The 24,181-nt window shown below is 44.2% G+C and overlaps 1 protein-coding gene across 4 annotated transcripts in view; it reads left to right on the top strand.

Annotated features, from left to right (window-relative positions):
• LOC129860840 (signal peptide, CUB and EGF-like domain-containing protein 3) overlaps nucleotides 1-24,181 on the top strand; it is a 135,376-nt gene that overhangs the window by 26,595 nt on the left and 84,600 nt on the right. For all 4 annotated transcript variants that reach the window (XM_055931669.1, XM_055931672.1, XM_055931671.1 and 1 more), the window contains exons 3-4: nucleotides 6,008-6,133; nucleotides 23,333-23,467. In XM_055931669.1, coding sequence (XP_055787644.1) covers nucleotides 6,008-6,133; nucleotides 23,333-23,467 — 261 coding nt within the window. The remainder of the gene's footprint in view (nucleotides 1-6,007; nucleotides 6,134-23,332; nucleotides 23,468-24,181) is intronic.

Below are 24,181 nucleotides of genomic sequence, written 5' to 3'. Positions count from 1 at the left end.
AGAAGAGAGTTAAGATAGTGGATGAAAAAGCAATCAGAGGCCTCTGTCTGCCAAGAAGTCAGGGATGTTTCCACAGCCCAGGGCTGCCCGTGACTGTCTATAGCCTGTCAGACACAACCCTGTTTTTGTAGTAGGGAGTGTTCAAAGCCTCTGGATCGTTCTTTCCCCCCGTTTTTATTAGTATTACTGCAGAACCATATTTCACAATGTCAACCCCTCACCCACTCCTAAGATTATTCTAGAATTTATTTGACTGTGTTTTTCATGGCTGTTTGCCTACAGGTTATAAAAGTTTGCTTTTAAATAAATAAAATTAAAAAAGTGCCCACTTGAAAATCTGGGGAGGGAGTAGAGCTCTGATACCTGAAAGAGTCTGTTCCTCTCTCTCTTCATCAGCAGTATGTCTGCATAGACTCCTCAAGGCCGATAAACACCATACTGGAAGTGTAGTTGATGGCCATGAGCTGCCTGTCTCCCCTATACTGGCTGTGGTAAATAATCATAGAAGGTAGAAGGCAATGCAGTACAGCACAAGGCTTGTATTACATAATTCATTTTCAAAGACAAACCTGCTGTTTTCTGCTAATGGCAACAAACCTGATCAAATTGAACAAGTGTACGTTTCAAACTCATTCAAAAGCTGTGCAAGCAGAGCAGTAGATGTGATACTGTAGTGGTGTAGATCTGGTGTTACTGAAACAAACACCTTAAACCCTGGCAAAACATGGGCCAATGGGTTCAGCCGCTTGTATATGCTGAGGTGGAATTACAGCCTTTGCTATCATAACATTTGCCTTGTGATTGTGGAAGAAGAAGTGTGGAAATGGAGATATTAGGATAGCTGTACAAATATACTCTTCCTGTGTTGCTTTTCAGTTCATTCTGAAACCGTACTCAAATCAAATCAAATGTATTTGTCACATGCGCTGAATACAACAGGTGTAGACTTTACCATGAAATGCTTACTTACGAGCCCTTTCCAAACAATGCAGAGTTAAAAAGTAAGAAACATTAGCACATTGTTTTTTTTTACTTCTTAGGGCTGCAATCCCGTTAACGGGATCGATATGACAACAGCCATTGAAAGTGCAGGGCGCCAAATTCAAACAACATAAATCTCATAATAAAAATTCCCCAAGCATACAAGTATTTCACACCATTTTAAATATACACTTCTTGTTAATCCCACCACAGTGTCCGATTTCAAAAAGGCTTTACAGCGAAAGCACCACAAACGATTATGTTAGGTCACCGCAAAATCACAGAAAAACACAGCCATTTTTCCAGCCAAAGACAGGAGTCACAAAAAGCAGAAATAGAGATAAAATTAATCACTAACCTTTGGTGATCTTCATCAGATGACACTCATAGGACTTCATGTTACACAATACATATATGTTTTGTTCGATAAAGTTCATATTTATATCCAAAAACCTCAGTTTACTTTGGCGCCATGTTCAGAAATGCCTCCAAAATATCCGGAGAAATTGCAGAGTGCCACATCAAATAACAGAAATACTCATCATAAGCTTTGATGAAAGATACATGTTTTACATAGAATTAAAGATAAACTTGTTCTTAATGCAACCGCTGTGTCAGATTTAAAAAAAGCTTTACGGCAAAACCACAATATTCAATAATCTGAGAACAGTGTTCAGCCACAAAAGGAAGCCATACAGTTACCCGCCAAATTGTGGAGTCAACAAAAGTCATAAATAGCATTATAAATCTTCACTTACCTTTGCTGATCTTTGTCGGAATGCACTCCCAGGACTCCCACTTCCACAAGAAATGTTCGTTTTGTTTGGTAATGTCCATCATTTATGTCCAAATAGCTACTTTTGTTAGCGCGTTTGGTAAACAAATCCAAAGTCACGAAGCGCGTTCACTAAAAGCAGACGAAATGTCAAAAAAGTTCCGTAACAGTCAGTAGAAACATGTCAAACATCTTTAGGATGTTTTTAACATAAATCTTCAATAATGTTCCAACCGGAGAATTCCATTGTCTTCAGAAGTGCGATGGAACAGAGCTCCCTTTCATGTGAACGTGCATGATCAGAGCATGGTCAGCTCATGGCAGACCTTACTCATTCCCCTCTCCTTCGGCCCCACTTCACAGTAGAAGCATCAGACAAAAAAAAAAGACGGTTGACATCTAGTGGAAGCCGTAGGAAGTGCAAACTGACCCATATCCCACTGTGTATTCGATAGGCGATGAGTTGAAAACCTACAAACCTCAGATTTCCCACTTTCTGGTTGGATTTTTTTCTCAGGTTTTTGCCTGCCATATGAGTTCTGTTATACTCACAGACATCATTCAAACAGTTTTAGAAACTTCAGAGTGTTTTCTATCCAATACTAACAATAATATGCATATATTAGCAACTGGGACTGAGGAGCAGGCAGTTTACTCTGGGCACCTCTGGGACCTTTTCATCCAAGCTACTTAATACTGCCCCTGCACCCAAGTAACACAATAAAATAACATTAACAAGGAATATATATTAACTATATACAAGGAATACCAGTACCACGTCAATGTGCAGGGGTACGAGGTACTTCAGGTAGTTGAGGTAGTATGTGCATGTAGGTAAGTTGTAAAAGTGACTTGGCAATCAAGATGTGAAAGTGTGTCTATGTGTGAGTGTGTGTGTGCGTGTGTGTGTGTGGCATCAATATGCAAGTGTGTGTGTATTTTGTGTTTGTGAGCGTATGTAGTGTACGAGTGTTTGTGTGTGTGTATGTGTGTGTTGGAGTGTCAGTGTAGTATGTGAGTGTGTGGGTAGAGTCCTAACTGGAGCACCCAGTCAAGCTAGCTGATGTGTCTGTCTATCAGCTACTCTATATCCCACGTCAGGAACTAGATGAGGAGTCTTTGTCTTGGAGGCTAAAGGCAATGTTTTCCCTCGTACGGTAAAGGAGGCTAAAGGCAATGTCTTCCCTCGTACGGTAAAGGGATTATCATCAGCAGAGGCCTCATTATGATCGTAATGATGCGGAAACAATATGATTTTAATGACTGACTCACTCACATGCCAGACGCTCCTTTTCTCTCTTTCTCTCATACACACACTCTCCTATACTCACACTACACATAGGCCAAGTGCACCCACACACACAGCCCAGAGCATCCTGTAGGTGATGCTTGGATATACTGCATTACATTTTATAAACTCGTTGGTTCGAGCTCTGAATGCTGATTGCCTGACAGCCATGGTATATCAGGTTGTATACCACGGGTATGATATTTTTTACATTTCTTTACTGCTCTAGTTACATTGGTAACCAGTTTATAATAGCAAAAAGGCACCTCGGGGGTTTGTGATATATGGCCAGTATACAACAGCTAAGGGCTGTGTCCAGGCACTCTGTGGTGCGCCGTGCATAAGAACCGCCCTTAGCCGTGGTATATTGGCCTTATACCACTGCCCTTCAGGCCTTATTGCTTAATTATACTGTATGTTTTTGCCTATGTCTCTGCAGGTGTACCCATACAATAACACTAAGGTTGAGCATTCTGTATTCAACATTAGAATTCCATCGAAATATAGAAACATGTACACATAAAGACAGCTAGTGTTTTTACCCTGCTAATAGAGGTCCTTAGAGTCCTGCTGAGAGAGGAGGAGATAAATAAACCATAATAGAGAGACAGGAGAATAATACATATTGATGTACTAGTTCTATACGTGGTACTTGTTCCTCTATTGCTGATGAGTCATGACTCATGGTGTGTGGGGGTCTCTTTGGTCCTTAGTGTGGTCTCAGGTGACATGCTGCTCTTAGACACCCGTTGGCAGGCTGGCACACACACCTTGGCAGTGGCACAGCCTCTGTCTGAGGATGCCAAGGAGGTTGTCTGGGAGAGCAGGGAACAGGGAACATGACAGGCTGGTTCAGAACCATTCTATCCACTCAATCTTCTAGTCCATCAGCATGGGAACCACTGCACTGCAGCATCATGCGTCAGTGCCTGTTAGCAAAGTCCCCTGTCCAAGTCATTACAGAAACCTCTCTCTCTTTTTCTCTCTCTCTCTATCTCTTTCTCTCTCTCCCCCCTCTCTCACTCTCTTTCTCTCTCGCTCTTATTGTCTCGCCTTCTCTCTCTTGATCTCTCTTTATTTGAACCCCTAGAACAGTACGTTGTTTTTATCTCACTGGTATTGCCCATGGAGTAAATCCACCTATTTGATAGGAATTTGATGCTGCTCCATTCAATGTGAATGAGTCAAATAGGTCTGTAACAGACTGAATACTGAACAGACTGAACAATGGTGTTGGATAGAATCATGTTGATCTTGAGAAATGTCAGTGTTGTGAACAAGAGGGAGGAAGCCTCCTCTCGTTGAGGGGATGAGATTCTCTTAGCCCGGGGTAGATGAGAGTGAGACTGGCGTTAGTGTGTCTCCTGTGTGACATCATGGGCTAGAGCAGCAGAAACTTGTGGTGGCAGGCAGCTCTGGGAGTTAGAGAGAGAGCGCACTGGTCCAGGCTCAGCCCATTGCTGTCGAGTCAAATCAAGCACTGAGGCATCTGTACCAGGCAGCTACAAAGACGAGCCGAATCACCCAGATCATTGGCCCTAAATGGGTCAGAAAATAATAGATGGGGTGCATCTCCAACTCTGCCTGACTCCCTGCCTGTCTGCCTCAGCTCCATGCCTGTCTTCCTCAGCTCCCTGCCTGCATCCCTGCATGCCTCCCTGACTGCCTCCCTATCTCCCTGCCTATCTGCCTACCTATCTTCTTGTCTCCCTGCCTGTCTGCCTCCCTGCCTGTCTGCATACCTCGCTGTCTGTCTTCCTGTCTGTCTGCCCACCTCCCTGTCTGCCTCCCTATCTACCGGCCTGCCTCCCTGCCTGCCAGCGCATCATCAGAGCCTCTTCAGCCACCTCCACAACAGGCCACTCTACTCCTCTGTCATCTTTATGCTGCTCCCTGACTGCCAGCGCATCATCAGAGCCTCTTCAGCCACCTCCACAACAGGCCACTCTACTCCTCTGTCATCTTTATGCTGCTCCCTGACTGCCAGCGCATCATCAGAGCCTCTTCAGCCACCTCCACAACAGGCCACTCTACTCCTCTGTCATCTTTATGCTGCTCCCTGACTGCCAGCGCATCATCAGAGCCTCTTCAGCCACCTCCACAACAGGCCAATCTACTCCTCTGTCATCTTTATGCTGCTCACTGCCTGCCAGCGCATCATCAGAGCCTCTTCAGCCACCTCCACAACAGGCCACTCTACTCCTCTGTCATCTTTATGCTGCTCACTGACTGGAGTGTTGGTTCAGCTGCACGTCTGCTTCTCCTCAGTATTACTCATGTCCTTTGCTTTCTTTTTTTCTCTCGCTCTCTCCCTCTACCTCTCTCTCTCTCCCTCTACCTCTCTAAATCTACCTCTCTCTCTCTCCCCTCTCCCTCTCTCTCTCTCCCCCTCTCTCCCTGTCCCTCTCTGTCTCTCCCTCTCTCTCTATCTCTCTATCGCTTTCTCTCTCTATCCTACCATCCATTGTCTCATCTGTAATATCACCTTGTGTTCATGGCCACATTCACATTCTCCACACACTGTACGCCTAATAAACTTAATGTACTGTACCCTCTCTGCCTGCTTCTAAATGTGTCTGCCATTATTTATAGAACATTGCATATATCACACTCTCTTTGCACGTCTGCTTTTGTTTCACACCCATTCATTGATTTATTCTATTCTGATTCATCTTTAGTGTTCCTCTATATTTCCCTTTTTATCTTCTGCTCTTGGATTTGTAGTACTTTTGCAGATCTCATGAGGGATACATGCACCAATGTTTCTGACTAAAATTATTATTATTATTTTTTTAAACATACTCCTTAAACATCTCACAAGTACCTAAGTTTGTCATATCGATCTCTGTTTCATTTGAACAAGAACACCCTCTCAGGCTATATGTCCAAACATTGGGTGGTGGGGTGAAGGTCAAACATGAAAAGACCATAGTCCTAACCCATCCCCCTGTCTCTTCCTGCAGATTTAGACGAGTGTGCGAGTGAGTACAACGGCGGCTGTGTCCATGACTGCATCAACATCCCGGGGAACTACAGGTGCACATGCTATGACGGATTCCGCCTTGCACACGACGGACACAACTGCCTCGGTGAGTGTGTCAGCTAATGACCAGCTTTATGACATTTAGAGTAATTTAGCAGACACCCTTATACAGAGCAACTTACAGTAATGAGTGGATACATTTACATACTGATCCCCCATGGGAATCAAACCCACAACCCTGGCGTTGTAAGCACCATGCTGTACCAACTGAGCTACACGGGATCTTGTGTCCGTTCAGTCACTTTGTTTTGGATAGCCCAAGGAGAGAACTAAAGTACTGCCTACAGAAGGTCCCTGAGTAGGAAATGCCTGGTTTCCATTCAACTGCACATGTGCAAGTCCTAACCATTGAACTTGACATAATTCATGATCTTGCATTAATTAATCTTCCAGACTGGATGTCTATCATACTTCAGAAAAGGGCTTTGGGGGAGGGATAATTTATTTATCAGGGCTAATGTGTTATGTTTAGACTACTACTGTAGTTCACTTCTGGCAGACGTTTCCTGGTCCCACATAGCAGGATGAAACTCTCACGCCTTCTGTTTTCCACATGCAAAAAAAGCCCCCCTTTTTTTTAACAAGTCTGGGTCAAAAGAGTGAATTGATGAAGAGCTTGACCCTGGGTTCAGGGCTCTGAGTGAGCTGTCAGTGGACCATACTTTCTCATGGTTTAATATTACACCAGTGTGCCATTCATATTAGCCCCTTGGAACACACATTCAACTTAAAAGGCTACAAAATTAAGGGAAAGTAATTCTGCTCTGCTGCTTAGCATAGCCACCCTCTCTCCTCTCCCTTCTCCCTTCTCTCCCTCTCTACCACAGTCTCTCTCGCCCTGCTCCAAAACCTCAAGTCAAACCTGGCTTCTTCTCAGACAGAAACGTTTTATTTGAACCTCATCATCAAACATGTGAACCTATGATGTTGTTTGCTGCTGTGTGTTGACCATGAATGAGAATAGCAAGGGTGATATGATATAACTACTCATATTTCATAGACAGGTTATGGGTTGACAGATGTCTCTCTCTCTCTCTTCTGTCTGTGAGTCCTGTACTGTCTCTTTAGGTATTATTGTCGGTTTACAAAATGCGTCATTGGTGATAGGATAGAGTGATGTGTTGGTGATGAATTAAATCACTGTGTTCTTTCTGACACGCTAACATGAACAGTAGATTAACTACGACTTTACTTATCAACACAGTAAACATGCCATGGGCAGTCAACAACAACTCATATCTATTTCTCATGCCCTTACAGAACTGAAAGTAGCAAAGTGTCTCTGTAGACTGATAAACATGTACAGGCTTGAGGGGGCCGTTGTCTGCCTCGCTTTGTTACACCAGTTTCTCCCTCTCTCGCTCTCTCTTCCCTCACACATATACACACACACACACACACACACACACACACACACACACACACACACACACACACACACACACACACAACATGCATAGTCTGAAACAGGGTTATTTTCCAAGTCTTTTAGCAGAGCCCATTTATTTGTGTGTGGATCATTTGCTATGCTGTGGATGAGCTCTTGCCTTGCATGCAGGTGTGTAACTGGAGTATCTGTGGTTATGGGCCTGCTGCCTCTTCAGGCCATGCTTCCATCAATCCCTTAGATATACAGTGTCTTCACAAAGTATTCATACCCCTTGACTTATTCCACATTTTCTTTTGTTACAGCCTGAATTCAAAATGTATTAAATGCATTTTTTCTCTCACTGTAACGGCTCTCTTTCGGTGAGTGAGTTGACCAAGGCGCAGCGGGTTGTGAATACATAATGAACTTTATTTAACAAGACGAAACTAAACACACGAAGAACACTTGAATAATTTTACAAAAACAACAAAACGAACTAGACAGACCTAAACTATGAACTTACATGAAACGAGGAACACATAAACAGGACCGACCGAACGAACGACCGAGACGAGACAGTACCGTGTGGTGCAACACACACAGACACAGTGACAATCACCCACCAACAAACCGTGAGAACCTCCTACCTTAATATGACTCTCAATTAGAGGAAAACGCAAAACACCTGCCTCTAATTAAGAGCCATACCAGGCAACCCAAAACCAACATAGAAACGGAAAACATAGACTGCCCACCCAAAACTCACGCCCTGACCATCACACACATACAAAACAACAGAAAACAGGTCAGGAACGTGACACTCACTGATCTACACAAAATACCCCATAATGATAAAGGGATTTTTTGGGGGGGAGGGTTCTTTGTGAATTTATTGAAAATTAAATACAGAAATATCTCATTTACATAAGTATTCACACCAGTGAGTTGATACGTGTTAGAATCACCTTTGGCCGTGATTACAGCTGTGAGTCTTTCTGGGTAAGTCTCTAAGAGCTTTGCACTCCTGGATTGTACAATATTTGCACATTATTCTTGAAAAAAATCTTCAAGCTCTGTCAAGTTGGTTGTTGATCATTGCTAGACAGACATGTTCATGTCTTGCCATAGATTTTCAAGACGATTTTAAGTCAAAACTGTAACTAGGCCACTTTTTATCCAAATAAAAAACTCCCTAGTTTTTGCCAGTGGCAAGCATACCCATGACATGATGCAGCCACTACCATGCTTGAAAATATGAAGAGTGGTACTCAGTGATGTGTTGTGTTGTGTTGTATTTTCCCTAAACATAACGCTTTGTATTCAGAACATGAAGTTCATTTCTTAGCCAATTTTTTGCAGTTTGACTTTAGAGCCTTATTGCAAAAAGTATGTATATTTTGAAATAGTTTTATTCTGTTCAGGCTTCCTTCTTTTCACTCTGTCACTTATGATAGTATTGTGGAGTAATTACAATGTTGTTGATCCATCCTCAGTTATCTCCTACCACAGCCATTAAACTCTGTAACTGTTTTAAAGTTACCATTGGCCTCAGGGTGAAATCTCTGAGCGGTTTCCTTCCTCTCCGGCAACTGAGTTATGATGGACGCCTGTATCTTTGTAGTGACTGGGTGAATTGATACATCATCCAAAGTGTAATTAATAACTGCTCCATGCTAAAAGGGATATGCAATATCTCCCCCCCAATCAATCAATAGGTGCCCTTCTTTGCGAGGCATTGGAAAACCTCCCTGGTCTTTGAAGTTGGATCTGTGTTTGAAATTCACTGCTTGACTGGAGGACCTTAAAGACAATTGTATGTGTGGGGTACAGAGACAAGGTAGTCTTTCAAAAATCCTGTTAAACACTATTATTACACACAGAGTAAGTCCACGCAACTTATTCTGTGACTTGTTAAGCAAACTTTTACTACTGAACTTATGGGGTATTGTGTGTAGGCCAATGACACAACATCTCAATCCATTTGAAATTCAGGCTATAACATAACAAAATGTGGAAAAAGCTTGTCCTTGTATTTCTGCATTACACATGGTTTTATTGGTAATGTGCTGTAGCTAATCCCTCACCGGACGTGAGTAACAAGTGGTTGAATCATCATTGAATCATTTAATAATTTTACCTAACTTAGAAACAATGCAATAACACATTAAAGACATGCACCAGTACTTTGGCAACTAAGAAAGTATATATATTTTTTAAACCTCCCCTCATACATGCATAATCTATGACCAGAATTACAGTTTTATCTCAATTAGCCACAAAATCCCAAGTTTGAATAGAGGTTTTATTGTCACATACACCAGGTAGGAGCAGTGAAATATGTTGTTTTACAGGGTCAGCCATAGTAGAAGAGCACCCCTGGAGCAAATTAGGGTTAAGTGCCTTGCACAAGTACACATCGACAGATTTTTCACCTTGTCAGCTCGGGTATTCGAACCAGCGACCTTTTGGTTACTGGCCCAACACTCGAACCGCTAAGCTACCTGCCCACATTACGCATGGTTTTACTGGTAATATGCTGTAGCTTGTCCCCCAGTCGTTGTGAATAACATGTGGATGAATCATCATTGTATCATTTAATCATTTTACCTCCATTAGAGACAATACAATAACACACGCAATTAAACATATTATTATTTTTGTTGCACACGTTCAATGTTTAACAAAAGTAAAACATACATATTTAGCGATAAACTGTTTTGCTAAAATCTTTAGAGTAGGTAAAGCATTAACTAATTGGTGTTGAAAAGGTTTCTATCTTTTGAGCGTCGCCTGTTCTTTCCTAGCAGTTACCCTAGCCTGGCGTTGGGGGCTTGATGAGAGTTTGGAAGAGTTGGGAAGAAACTGTCTTATACATCCCCGCTCTGGAATTCTAAGTGATTCATTCTTACCACAGAAACATGAGAGGAAGAGGCATTGTGGGGGTTTCATGTTCCCCCTTAACTTCCTAAAGATTTAAGTGCCTTTGGCCCCATTCGATAAGATTAGTTCTATTGGCCTGTAACTGGAGTGGCTGTGCAGATGGTGCTCAGAGGAGCTCAGACCTAATAGAGGCTCTGGCTAGTGGGTTGGAGAGCAAACTGACACCTGGACAGTATCACTGTAATCAGTGAGTCACTCACTCCTAGAACCACCTGATCCTATCCTCCGAAGTTCACACAGAGCCAAGACCCTTTCACCCTTACCCACTGAAAATAAGTTTGTATAAGACATGAGGTTGATGATCCACATGCTTGGGTGGCTTTGACTCCCTCACTCCTCTCTCACACGGCCCTGGCCGCTACTCTCCTCTCCTGTTGCCCTCTCTCACACGACCCTGGCCCTAGCCAGCAGGGGGTGCTGTGTCTGCTAGTCAGGCCAGGGGCCGGGTTGAGTTAGACAGGGAAAGGGGAAAGGGGGATACCTAGTCAGTTGTGAGTCGCTAACGAGGCATTCTCCTGGCCCCCGCCGACCTGCCCGCACCACATGAGTCCTGGTAATTGGCCGCTCTAGCAGTGGTTAATGATGTTGGGCGGCAGCGGCAGGCGGCAGAGCGTGCAGTCGACCGTAGCCTCACTGGGCTGCTCAGGTTTCTCTGGCCTCCCTTGTCTCCCCTGAATGCCCTACACACCTCACAAAGACATCAGGAAGTCAGGAATTCAGGTGGAAGCAATGTGATGTCACAGCGCAGTGAATCTGTGCATGTGGAGTACGACATCGCTAAGGGTCGCTGTATAATTTACCTCATGGTGCGCTCTGTAGTCACTGATGTCTCGAGATCTCTACGACGAGGCACACTGCAGTGAAGTAGTGAAGCGGAAACAATGTTATTATATTCTTTATGAGTGAAATGGCTTTTGTTTTGAAGACCTTACCACACCTAGTTCACAATAGTGTTTGGGACAGAAGGGATTTTTAGGCTCTTAAAAAGGAGTCTATAGCGATTCATAGATGTGTGATGTCCATTATTCCCCACTAAGGTACAAATGTCTCTACATTTATGAGCTATGTGTTTTCTTTTAGGACCTCTAGAAACCTAAATTCCTTCTTATCATTCGTAATGTATGGTCCATTGGAATCACTCAAGTAGGGCTATGTGGTGCCAAATATCATTACCATCTGTGAAAATACACCCTGATGGATTTATAGCTAGCAAACCACAAATCACATCTTTACTAACCTTTGCCCCCGGCAGAAAAACATTATAGGGGATCACATTACCGATATTATGTCAAGCATGGCCAGGTCAAAGAGAGACACAGCACAGAAGAATGGACATAGACAAATAAAACACAGATGCCCTGTCTGTCTGTGTTCTCTGAATGGAAAAAGCATTGCCAAAACATGGCCGCCTCTGCTCCTACCCTACCACCACCACAGAGCCTGAGCCCACAGATAAACACGCCACGGATGGATGTGTGGAAGGCAGCAATGTCTCCAGAGCAATGTGTGTTGTAATGATTCAGGTCCTGTCCTCTCCAGCTGTCTGAGCTGTTATCATCATCACATTATGTTTATTTATTCATCGACATCGACATCGCTTCTCTCTCTCTCTCTCTCTCTCTCTCTCTCTCTCTCTCTCTCTCTCTCTCTATCTCTCTCTCTGTCTATCTCTCTCTGTCTCTGTCTTTGTCTCTCTCTCTCTCTGGTATCATCCTGTCAGTTGTAGGAGCAGTTCACTCAAAAGATCATCTCAGCAACAAGAGCAATACTATTACTGTGGTAACATTTTATTTCTTAAACACTCTGTTTATAAAGGCTTTGCATAATGCTTCACATCATACTATTACACATTTATGTCAGTGAAGAGCAGGAATTGTAGTCCTAGTATTCACCTTTCAACCTGTAACTAAAGTTGTATGTGATTTCCTTATTCTCTTATGTGATATTCCCATTCCCATGGCAACGGCCCCTCTGACTAAGTGGAAACACTTTGTTTTCTCCCCAATCTAGTGTGACAGCTTTGAGTGATCGCTTGGTTGAGCCTGTATACCTGATGTATTATTGACCAGGGGGCTGTTGTTAAAGTACAATCACCAGAGTGCCTCACGTTGATTCGCTACATCCTCATTCTTTGAAGCAAGCACCCTTTAATGCAACACTTTTAACCCCACCCCTCCCCCATCACCACCCCTCTCAATCTCAACAGATCGGATTTGATTCTCTCCCGGACATGAGGAAATTACTTTAACCTCACTGTTCCGCTTTGTGTGTAAATATGTTAGCTGTCTGAGAGGGAGCCCAGATAATGATGCTCTGGTAAAGTAAAGGCCATCACTCCTCTGGTTTGATCCAGGGGAAATCACAAATCCCAGGTTCTCTGGCAGTTTAGTAATCACCCTCCCCTCCACCATCTCTCCATTGCAGATGTAGATACCCAGAATACTCTGGTCAGATACCCTCCTCTCCCCAGAGTGCAATCACTTTGCTGTTGTGACACGCACAAATTGGGTTTTGGCAGAGAGGCTTTCCAAAGTCCAGGTAGGGGAGATGAAGCGTGGAGGGTGGAGTGGTGAGTTGTAAGGGAGGAGGAGGATTTGGGTTTCGCTGGCTCCTGAAGAGGATATCAACACTCTCGCTCCCTCAGGATTGTTCGTCCCCATCCACCATGAAATTAACAATTCCAGCTGAGCCGACTGGCAGGGTTTGGGGGGAAAGTCAAGCCTGGGATTGGGCTTTAAGGATGTAAGCATCCAGCAGACAGCAAGCCGTCAGGCTGCAGACGTCAGGGCCTCTTGATTTCTTGGCACGAGCCTGTCCACCCAAACACACATTCTGGGGTTTGTTTTTAAAATACTTTGACTTGTTTTAAAGGAACAGAGGAATATTATTTGGTATGACCAAAGCAAAAGAAAATATTATGGAATAACTGAGTGAGACAGTGGAAGTTTAGGTTCTCTCTTGTGTATATTTACCAAAAACTGTTACCTGAGCAACGAGTGCATCGTTGGAGGCTGGGCTTCGATCAAAGCAGCATTAGCTTTGTTTATATCGTGTTGGTATGACAATAAGCTGTTCCACTGAAATATCTCCCTAGAGTCGATTGACACAGGTGCTAAGTAACATAATAATAAAATCCATTAGTTTTGCATTGGATGCATCTCAATTAGGGTTGCACATTTTGGGGAATATTCAGAGGTGGAAACTTTCCGTGGGAATTAACGGGAATATATGGGAATTAACAGGAATATATGGGGATTAACAGGAATATATGGGAATTAATGGAAATATATGCAAATTAATATTATTACCATTTAAATGTAGGTGTTTTTTTGCATTGGATATATTTACCATATCATATGGAGACAGAAACATAAACCTTAGACCTAATTGCAAATTATTAAATCCTTCCAATAGAAATTTAAAAAACTATTTAGTTACGAATTGAACTTTAATTAAATGAGTTGACTCTTCACATGGGATGATTTCACTGAACAACAAAATAAAGGAAATATTCAATGATCAACGCATCTCCCAAAAACGTTTTCAACATACATCTGTAAAATGATAGTCGAGAAACTAAAGCTTTGGCTGTCTTCCTCTCAGGCGTCCATGTCTTCTCCCTGGACCTCCTGAATGTCCACCTCTTGAATATCAGACTCTGAGGCCTCATCTTCCCTGTCACTTTCCATCCTTGTTGAGGATGGCTCGTTGTCAGGCTCAAAAAGACTCAAATTTTCCCGGATGGTCACCAATTTTCCAACCCTTGTATTGGTCAGCCTGTTGTGTGCTTTGGTGTGTATGTTCTCAAATAAGGACCAGTTGCGCTCTGAGGCGGCTGATGTTGGTGGGAGGGGGAAAGAGCCTCAGATCCACAAAGTCCCTTCCACCAGGTGACTGATGAGATATGTTGGCACAATTGCCATATTGCATCTCCATCCCAAAGCCATAGGCCTTGTTGATCTCTGCACCAGACAGGATGCTCTTGCCTGCATACTTGGGGTCCAACATGTACGCTGTGGCGTGTATGGGCTTTATGCAGAATTCTTCACGTTTTTTTATGTATTTCAGAACTGCAGTTTTCTCTGCTTGGAGCAACAGTGAAGTGGGCAGGGCAGTACGGATTTCTTCTCTGACATCTGCAAGCAGAGTCTGAACATCATACAGGATGGCATTGTTTCCCTCAATTCGTGCAATGGCTACTGCTATAGGTTTCAAGGAGTTTCAGGCTGTCTACCACTCTCTCCCAAAATACATCACCCAGGAGGATCCTCTTGATGGATCATGCAAGCAATGCAGGTGTAGAAGGAACCAGGCTATGAGGGGTGGCCAGTCCTCTTGGCCACCCCTCATAGCCTTGTTCCTCTCTAGGCTTCTTCCTAGGTTTTGGCCTTTCTAGGGAGTTTTTCTACACCTGCATTGCTTGCTGTTTGGGGTTTTAGGCTGGGTTTCTGTACAGCACTTTAAGATATCAGCTGATGTAAGAAGGGCTATATAAATACATTTGATTTGATTTGATGGGGCTGTCCATATCGACAGACTGTGATATGGCCATTTCTTGGAGAGACTCCTTTCCCTCCAGGAGACTGTCAAACATGATGACAACACCACCCCAACGGGTGTTGCTCGGCAGCTTCAATGTGGTGCTCTTATTCTTCTCACTTTGCTTGGTGAGGTAGATTGCTGCTATAACTTGATGACCCTTCAAATACCTAACCATTTCCTTTGCTCTCTTGTAGAGTGTATCCATTGTTTTCAGTGCCATGATGTCCTTGAGGAGCAAATTCAATGCATGAGCAGCGCAGCCAATGGGTGTGATGTGAGGGTAGGACTCCTCCACTTTAGACCAAGCAACCTTCATGTTCGCAGCATTGTCTATAACCAGTGCAAATACCTTCTGTGGTCCAAGGTCATTGATGACTTCCTTCAGCTCATCTGCAATGTAGAGACCGGTGTGTCTGTTGTTCCTTGTGTCTGTGCTCTTGTAGAATACTGGTTAAGGAGTGGAGATGATATAGTTAATTATTCCTTGCCCACGAACATTCAACCACCTATCAGAGATGATAGCAATACAGTCTGCTTTCTCTATGATTTGTTTGACCTTCACTTGAACTCTGTTGAACTCTGCATTCAGCAAATGAGTAGATAAAGCATGTCTGGTTGGAGGGGTGTATGCTGGGCGAAGAACATTCAGAAATCTCTTCCAATACACATTGCCTGTGAGCATCAGAGGTGAACCAGTTGCATACACAGCTCGAGCAAGACATTCATCAGCATTTCTCTGATTATGTTCCTCCATTGAGTCAAAAACCAAGGACCATGAGCTGTTGCTATCGATAAGGTGTCTGATTCATAATTTTCACCGCGAATAGAAGTAGAGGGACTTTTGTCTGAGGTTGCTTGTTGTGAGCGCTGAGGGAACTTTAAGCATTTGGCCAGATGATTCTGCATCTTTGTTGCATTCTTCACATATGATTTGGCACAGTATTTGCAAATGTGCACAGATTTTCCTTCTACATTAGCTGCAGTGAAATGTGTCCACACATCAGATAGTGCCTATGGCATTTTCCTGTAAAGATTAGAAGAAAAAAATGTAAAAAAATGTAAAATACAATTCCATGTACAGATAAGTTAAGATAGTTAAGCAGTTAGGTCTCCCTGGTGGCGCAGGGGTCTAAGGCACTGCATCGCAGTGCTAGCTATGCCACCAGAGATTCTGGGTTTGAGCCCAGGCTCTGTCGCAGCTGGCAGTGACCAGGAGGCCCATGGGGCGGTGCACAATTGGCCCAGCGTCGTCCGAGGTAGGGAGGGTTTGGCCGGCAGAGATATCCTTGTCTCATCGTGCACTAGTGACTCCTGTGGTGGGCCGGGCGCAGTGCACGCTGACCAGGTCGCCAGGTGTACGGTGTTTCCTCTGACACATTGGTGCGGCTGGCTTCCGTGTTGGATGTGCATTGTGTCAAGAAGCAGTGCGGCTTGGTTGGGTAGTGTTTCGGAGGACGCATAGCTCTCCCGAGTCCGTACGGGAGGTGCAGCGATGAGACAAGACTGTAACTACTACCAATTGGGGAGAAAAAGGGGTAAAAAAAGATTTTAAAAAGATAGTTAAGCAGTTAGATTAAACAACTCCTTTGTAAGATTTTGTTTTTAATGAAACATGTATGGAAACAGGTGAATCCTCAGTTAGCCGGGTCAAGCAAGCTAAACCCAAATGGTAGCAAAAACTAGCTAGCAGAAATTGTTAACAATTTAGAAATTATTTAAACACACTTTGCTGTAGGGTTCTATTTACTAGTTAATAAAAAATCATGTGTGTGATATAAAATACACTGCTCAAAAAAATAAAGGGAACACTTAAACAACACAATGTAACTCCAAGTCAATCACTCTTCTGTGAAATCAAACTGTCCACTTAGGAAGCAACACTGATTGACAATAAATTTCACATGCTGTTGTGCAAATGGAATAGACAACAGGTGGAAATTATAGGCAATTAGCAAGACACCCCCAATAAAGGAGTGGTTCTGCAGGTGGTGACCACAGACCACTTCTCAGTTCCTATGCTTCCTGGCTGATGTTTTGGTCACTTTTGAATGCTGGCGGTGCTTTTACTCTAGTGGTAGCATGAGACGGAGTCTACACACCCACACAAGTGGCTCAGGTAGTGCAGCTCATCCAGGATGGCACATCAATGCAAGCTGTGGCAAGAAGGTTTGCTGTGTCTGTCAGCGTAGTGTCCAGAGCATGGAGGCGCTACCAGGAGACAGGCCAGTACATCAGAAGACGTGGAGGAGGCCGTAGGAGGGCAATAACCCAGCAGCAGGACCGCTACCTCTGCCTTTGAGCAGGAGGAGCACTGCCAGAGCAAAATGACCTCCAGCAGGCCACAAATGTGCATGTGTCTGCTCAAACGGTCAGAAACAGACTCCATGAGGGTGGTATGAGGGCCCGACGTCCACAGGTGGGGGTTGTGCTTACAGCCCAACACCGTGCAGGACGTTTGGCATTTGCCAGAGAACACCAAGATTGGCAAATTCGCCACTGGCGCCCTGTGCTCTTCACAGATGAAAGCAGGATCACACTGAGCATGTGACAGACGTGACAGAGTCTGGAGACACCGTGGAGAACGTTCTGCTGCCTGCAACATCCTCCAGCATGACCGGTTTGGCGGTGGGTCAGTCATGGTGTGGGGTGTCATTTCTTTGTGGGGCCGCACAGCCCTCCATGTGCTCGCCAGAGGTAGCCTGACTGCCATTAGGTACCGAGATGAGATCCTCAGACCCCTTGTGAGACCATATGATGGTGCAGTTGGCCATGGGTTCCTCCTAATGCAAGACAATGCTAGACCTCATGTGGCTGGAGTGTGTCAGCAGTTCCTGCAAGAGGAAGGCATTGATGCTATGGACTGGCCCGCCCGTTCCCCAGACCTGAATCCAATTGAGCACATCTGGGACATCATGTCTCGCTCCATCCACCAACGCCACGTTGCACCACAGACTGTCCAGGAGTTGGCGGATGCTTTAGTCCAGGTGTGGGAGGAGATGCCTCAGGAGACCATCCGCCACCTCATCAGGAGCATGCCCAGGCGTAGTAGGGAGGTCATACAGGCACGTGGAGGCCACACACACTACTGAGCCTCATTTTGACTTGTTTTAAGGACATTACATTAAAGTTGGATCAGCCTGTAGTGTGGTTTTCCACTTTAATTTTGAGTGTGACTCCAAATCCAGACCTCCATGGGTTGATAAAATTGATTTCCATTGATAATTCTTGTGTGATTTTGTTGTCAGCATATTCAACTATGTAAAGAAAAAAATATTTAATAAGAATATTTAATTCATTCAGATCTAGGATGTGTTATTTTAGTGTTCCCTTTATTTTTTTGACAATCCCTTTATTTTTTTATTCACCCCACCCAGTATTGTAATCAAAACTTACCAGAAAGCATGTAGTCCTTGGCTCAGACAATGTAGTAGTGTGGGCTCAATAGCATCTCATTAGTGTGCAGATCTTTAGAATCAGCTGTACATGTGATGGAAGAATGCACTGTGCTTGCAGAGGGTTGCAATTCCATTGAGTTGGGGATAGTTTAACCAAAATATGTCACAAGACCTAGAATTGCCTTATGTGTATCCCACAAAAAAGGTTAACTTATTATAAGTTAACTTTTTTGATGAATCTAAGCAAAATTCCCCAAATTCCCCATGGAAATTTCCCGCAAAGTTTCCCACCCTTTGCAACCCTCGTCTTAATCCACCGCATCTGCCTATGTCGCACTTCCGCATCTGCTGTGAAAGGTGGCAGAGCTAGAGTGGAGTTTGTCAAACTATGAGACACATCACAAAAATCAGTCTTCTCACAAAAATGTATGTAGCGTCCAAACGGTTATTATGACCACGCTATGGAAAGGGGAGACTCTCACGAACACGGTGGTGGTCTCTACGACCCACACAAGTGTAAGAGGACTCGTCTGAGGTCGGTACCATTGATGTGCCAACTTCTGTTTGTAGCGTCGGAACAGTTTGGGCTACACGTTAATGTTACCCCACTGTGGAAAGGGGTGATTCTCCAGTATTCTCTACGACGCCCACAAGTGTCACGGGACTCATCTTAAGATAACCGGTACAGCAGTTTTTTTTAATGGAAGTATGAATGTAGTTTTGTGCCTACCCAAAAATGGGGTTAAATATGTGTAAAAAAATATATATATATTTCCTAAGCTTTGTTATATCTCCTAGATAAAGGACAAACACTTTGAAAACTTGTTTCTTATGATTTATTTCTTCACTGTCTTTTTTTGCATTTTCTCTGGGTAAAATCCAAATTCAACATTTTATCAAATCATTTTTTAAATATATTTTTATACCTAATGGGTCCACACACAAAAATTTAGGCTTTTAAGAATTAACATCAAAATGCAGCCTAAGCAACAGCCTAAGCTTTTTTTTTTTTCCTGTATTGTGGTCACGCTAGTCAGGGTTTAAATCAGCTTTAATAACACCTATACTTTGGCTTAACCTAAGGAAGTGTATTGTCTAACCAATAAAAAGTATCTCTAGCCTAGTAGCTCTCCCACTGCTCTCAGTTCGTTTCCCAACCACCCACCTAACGAACAGAGAGTGTGTTTGTGCTCAGGCAACACATTCACTTGTGCAACCTCCTGCTGACATGTGCTTGATAAGCGCTGCGTGTTTGTTTACGCGTGGCCTGTGTATGTGTGCACTCAGGGCTCCTCTCAGAGCGCCTCGGCTCGGTTCAAACCTGGCGCCGTGGTCACTGTTCAGTCAAGAGGGTGGAAAGAACGAGCCGTGTCATTGAACTCCAGAGGCAACGGAGAGGAAAGAGGAAATCCCCTAATCCTGTTTAAAAAAGAAAGGATCTTGTTTTAATTTGGGACTAGCTCTCTATGCTCCCCCTTCCCTTCTCCCACCTACCGATGCTCAGCAAAGCCAACGGGATGTTTATCTTCATAATGTCTCCCTCACCTACCAGGGCAGCTCAGGCAGCACAGCATGCTGTTTGTGTGCTGCCTTCAGCCTGGCCCTTATTGCTGCCTTATTAGGGAGTGTGTGTTTCTTATACCCCTGTAAATGAAAAGCACAAACAGGGCGAATGGCCGGCCTCGGTCTCACCTCTTCATGTCTCTGGGCTGTCTGCTCTGGTCTGGATCCCAAAGACATGCCTGTCTGTCTCCTTGTCTGCCTGCCTGTCTGTTGGGTCTGTGGAAGCACAACTCTTGGTCAGCACTGTGGAGGAGATCAACATCGTTTTTTATTTTCCCCTTAAATCTCTGGTGCTGGGTCAGCAATAAATGTCCCGAGAGTATCTGAACCTTTTTAGAAAAAGACATGAGCGCGTCTCAAAATAAGAGTTGAGGAGTTTTTGTAACTCAGCCGCCATGTTTACACGGCTCCGAAGCTCAGCACAAGGCCAAATGTTATATATACAGTCAAGGCTATCTGAGAAACCAGCGGACATGGCCTCCGCAAACACAACCAATCTCTTAATCTCCCTCTGTTTGAATCTTCCCTTTTTCCCATTTCCTCCTCACAGCAAAGCGAGGGATAGAGGGAGAGATGTCATGTTTCATAACTGAGGCAGCCCTTTTATCTTCATTAACACGTTTTTTCCCCATACTCTCAAGGTATTTTTGTAAAAAAAAAACGTTTAAGTCCAAATAACATGATCACTTCTCCTGGCTGTGCCAGAATCCCTTTCCGCTTGGAAATTTTTGATTTGGACGCCAGCCTTGCCTAGCACACAACACAGGCAATTATTGCAGCAGGAGAGATCTACTGACAGGCAAAGCCTCATTTGGTGGGATGAAGGAATCAAGAAATGAAACCTTCATTGATGCGCTGGAGGTTTGGAAAGAGAATTCCCGATTGGCTTTTTGTGGCTGACTGCTTGTTTGGTGTATATTCATGCATGTGTCATTAGTTTACTTCTCTCCATCTCTCTGTGTGTGTGTGTGTGTGTGTGCCCACTTATTTTGGTGTGTGTTTATTTGGGTGGGGAGGGGGGGTGTCATACAGGTTGGTGTTTGGCTTTATGGTTTATCTGCAAAGGTGCAGCTGCAGGTTTCTTGCAGCTAAGCTGAAAGGTGTTACCGCTGTCACTCTCCCTTTCTTTCACAGTGGAGAAAGACTCTGTTAAATTAAAGCCAAAGCATCTGCACTGAGGCTGGGGTGGATTGCAGCTCTGCTGCTCAAATGGAGCACACTTCACTCTGAAACGGCTCCAACTTCTTCAACCTTCACAGGCCTTCTGGTCTGTCCTTATAACACTAACTTTATTTATCATTTCTTTTCAAGGATGCAGGGACAGACACATCACCTGGCTAGCGATAGTGCTCAGGTTTTCTCAGTGGGCCTTAGTGACATGATTACATTGTTTTGAGAGGAGGCAGGCAGCGGGGCTGATGGGCTAGACTTGGCACGTCGTTGGGGTCAGGAGGGTCACACGCCACTAACCCACTTAGCTACCCCAGAGGTTTCTGTCTAGTCAGGTTCCACTCTGACATCACTCAAGGGATCACTCCGGAGTTGGAGGTGTGTGTGTGCGTCTGTGTGTGTGTGTCTATGTCTGTGTGAAAGAGAGGAGGACAGAGTGAAGTTTAATTTCTAACTATGCTGAGCTGAGTATCCCCCAGAAAGGAAACTTAATCCAGAGGCCTTCTCAGACTGAACAAATAGACAGAAAATTTGTTTCGCATGACGGTTTATTAAAAAAAGCCTTGTGTATACAGCAGACTATTGATGCGTCGAGCATGGGGGTGGATAGGGTTCCAGCTCTGTCCGTAGTCAGGGACAGAGCACAGGTCTCCAGGGGAGGAGGAGGCCTGGATTCAAGGCACTGTCACGCATAGGGAATGCTGGGATGACTGGTAACATTACTAACGTCTAATCACGTAGACAGGTCTCTCTTGGGAAAGAGGTCTTCTGACCTCAATGAGACTTCCTGGTTAAATAAAGGTTCAATACAAATATACTGTATATAATATTGTATGACACTGTGCAAGACAATCCTTTTAAAAGGTCTTCAAAGATTCATGGATGGCCCCAAACATTTTTAATTTGATACTGTTAAATCATTTTAGGGCTATGTTTGGATTTTTCCCACCGAAAGGATGGTGACTTGATGCTATACATTCAAAAGAGCTTACATCTGGTTTCTCTATGTTCCAATACCCCATGTAGTTACTGGTGTGCTCTGACATTTTTAACAAGTTGTTAATGAATAGATGTTGTGCTGTTAACACTGATTGGGTGTAGTCTCAGTTGGCTTCAGACAGAGAGTACCGAACACCTCTAGTCGTATCCTTTTAGAGTAAGGGGCCCAATGGAGTCTCAATGGGATTAAATGCTATGTCAGCACCTACCGTTAGTACCTACTCATTAGTCTACGGTGCTACGCCCAGTGACAAAGCATAGCCTCAGGAGATACCTCTGTACAGACTACTGCTGTGTGCTGCACTTCACTAGCCTTCAAGTGGCTCTCCTCCCTCTCCACTCCTCCCTCCCTTTCATTACCCCCTCCTCCCTCTTCCCTTCTCCTTCCACTCCCTCTCCTCCACTCCGTTTCTTCTCACTCTTTTCCCTCCTCTCCTGGCATTCCTTCAGTGGAGGGGCTGACAGACGCTTGTCATTGACAGTACTCTGTTCCAGGTGGATCATGTTACCACAGTTGCCAGAGGATTGTGCTGCTCAGGCTTAGTGCCGCACAGTTGGAGGCGTTCAAACCGTGAACCCTCCACTCTGTCTGCTGCCACACCAGATAACTATTAACTGAGACATCAACTCTTCAGACAACCCCCTCTGTCTTCTCTTGACTATGTCTCATATCGCCCCCTCATGTTGTGACCTCTGCAGTCTGCCCTGCTGAAAACCACTCCCCTGGTTCTATTGCATTGATATGACTGTTATTAGGCTCATACTTTTTCAGAAATGTTCATGAACTCTTGTATTCTCCTGTGTCAACCCTTCCATGCCAACAATCTTCCGTTTTGTTATGTTGCTGTCATATTAAGGGGGATACCTAGTCTGAATGCATTCAACTGAAATGTGACTTTCACATTTAACCCAACCCCTCTGAATCAGAGAGGTGCGGGTGGCTGCCATAATCGACATCCATGTCTTCGGCGCCAGTGGAACAGTGGGTTAACTGCCTTGCTCAAAGGCAGAACAACATATTTTTACCTTGTCAGCTCGGGGATTCGATTCACCAACCTGTCGGCTACTGGCCCAACGCTCTAACCACTAGATAACCTGCCGCCCCAATATATTTTCCTTCTGTAAAATCTATCTGACTGGGTGCAAAAAAGTAACTGCAGAAGAAGATCCCTTATTCCCTTCGACACTATTGGTCTATCTCCTCATTCATGGACCTATTTCGGTGCAATGATTGTAATGATTGTTCTCTTTTCCTGTTTCATTACAGATGTGGATGAGTGTTCGGAGGGTAATGGTGGCTGTCAGCAGATCTGTGTCAACATGATGGGCAGCTACGAGTGCCGCTGCAGAGAAGGATTCTTCCTGAGCGACAACCAGCACACCTGCATCCAAAGGCCCAAAGGTTAGCCTTGCATCCTCAACACACACACACACACACACACACACACACACACACACACACACACACACACACACACACACACACACACACACACACACACACACACACACACACACACACACACACACACACACACACACACACATTCCAGCGAAAGGACTGCACCAGATTTATGGTGCCAGAGAGGATACCAGTATGAGCTCATTAGTCCTGCTCTCTTACCTGAAGGGGAACTTTAAACTGTTGGGGTCATGACCTCATTATGGTTCCATTCAGGGGAAGTATCATTTACACTGCAGATGGTGCATTTTCATTAAGCCTTGTTTAGGCTTTTATTACAAGTGATAGGCTATAGGTTGAGTCCCAAATGCCACCATGTTCCCTATATAGTGCAACCATAGGGATCTGATCAAAAGTAGTGCACTATATAAGGAATAGGGTGCCATTTGGGATGTACACATACTGTAGCAATACTGCAGATCTACAGGTATGTCTTCTGTGACTGGTCTGATATGATAGGGAATCAAACCGGGTCTTTGACAGCAGGATCCGCCCTAACAGGCCTGCCCTGCAAAAAAGGTGAACAAAGGTAAAAGTATGAGTGGTTAGAAAACACCTGAGCTTTAAGGAAGGCTGTGTTTTGTTCTTTTCAGTCCTTTTCAAATTGAACTGATCTGATCTGGCAGAATCTGGCAGCTTTTTAAAGCATCAGTT

This window comes from Salvelinus fontinalis, chromosome 8 (genome assembly GCF_029448725.1).
Source record: "Salvelinus fontinalis isolate EN_2023a chromosome 8, ASM2944872v1, whole genome shotgun sequence".
NCBI classification, from domain to species: domain Eukaryota; kingdom Metazoa; phylum Chordata; class Actinopteri; order Salmoniformes; family Salmonidae; genus Salvelinus; species Salvelinus fontinalis.
The sequence above is the reverse complement of the archived record's forward strand: the minus strand, read 5'-3'. Positions and strand labels throughout refer to the sequence as shown.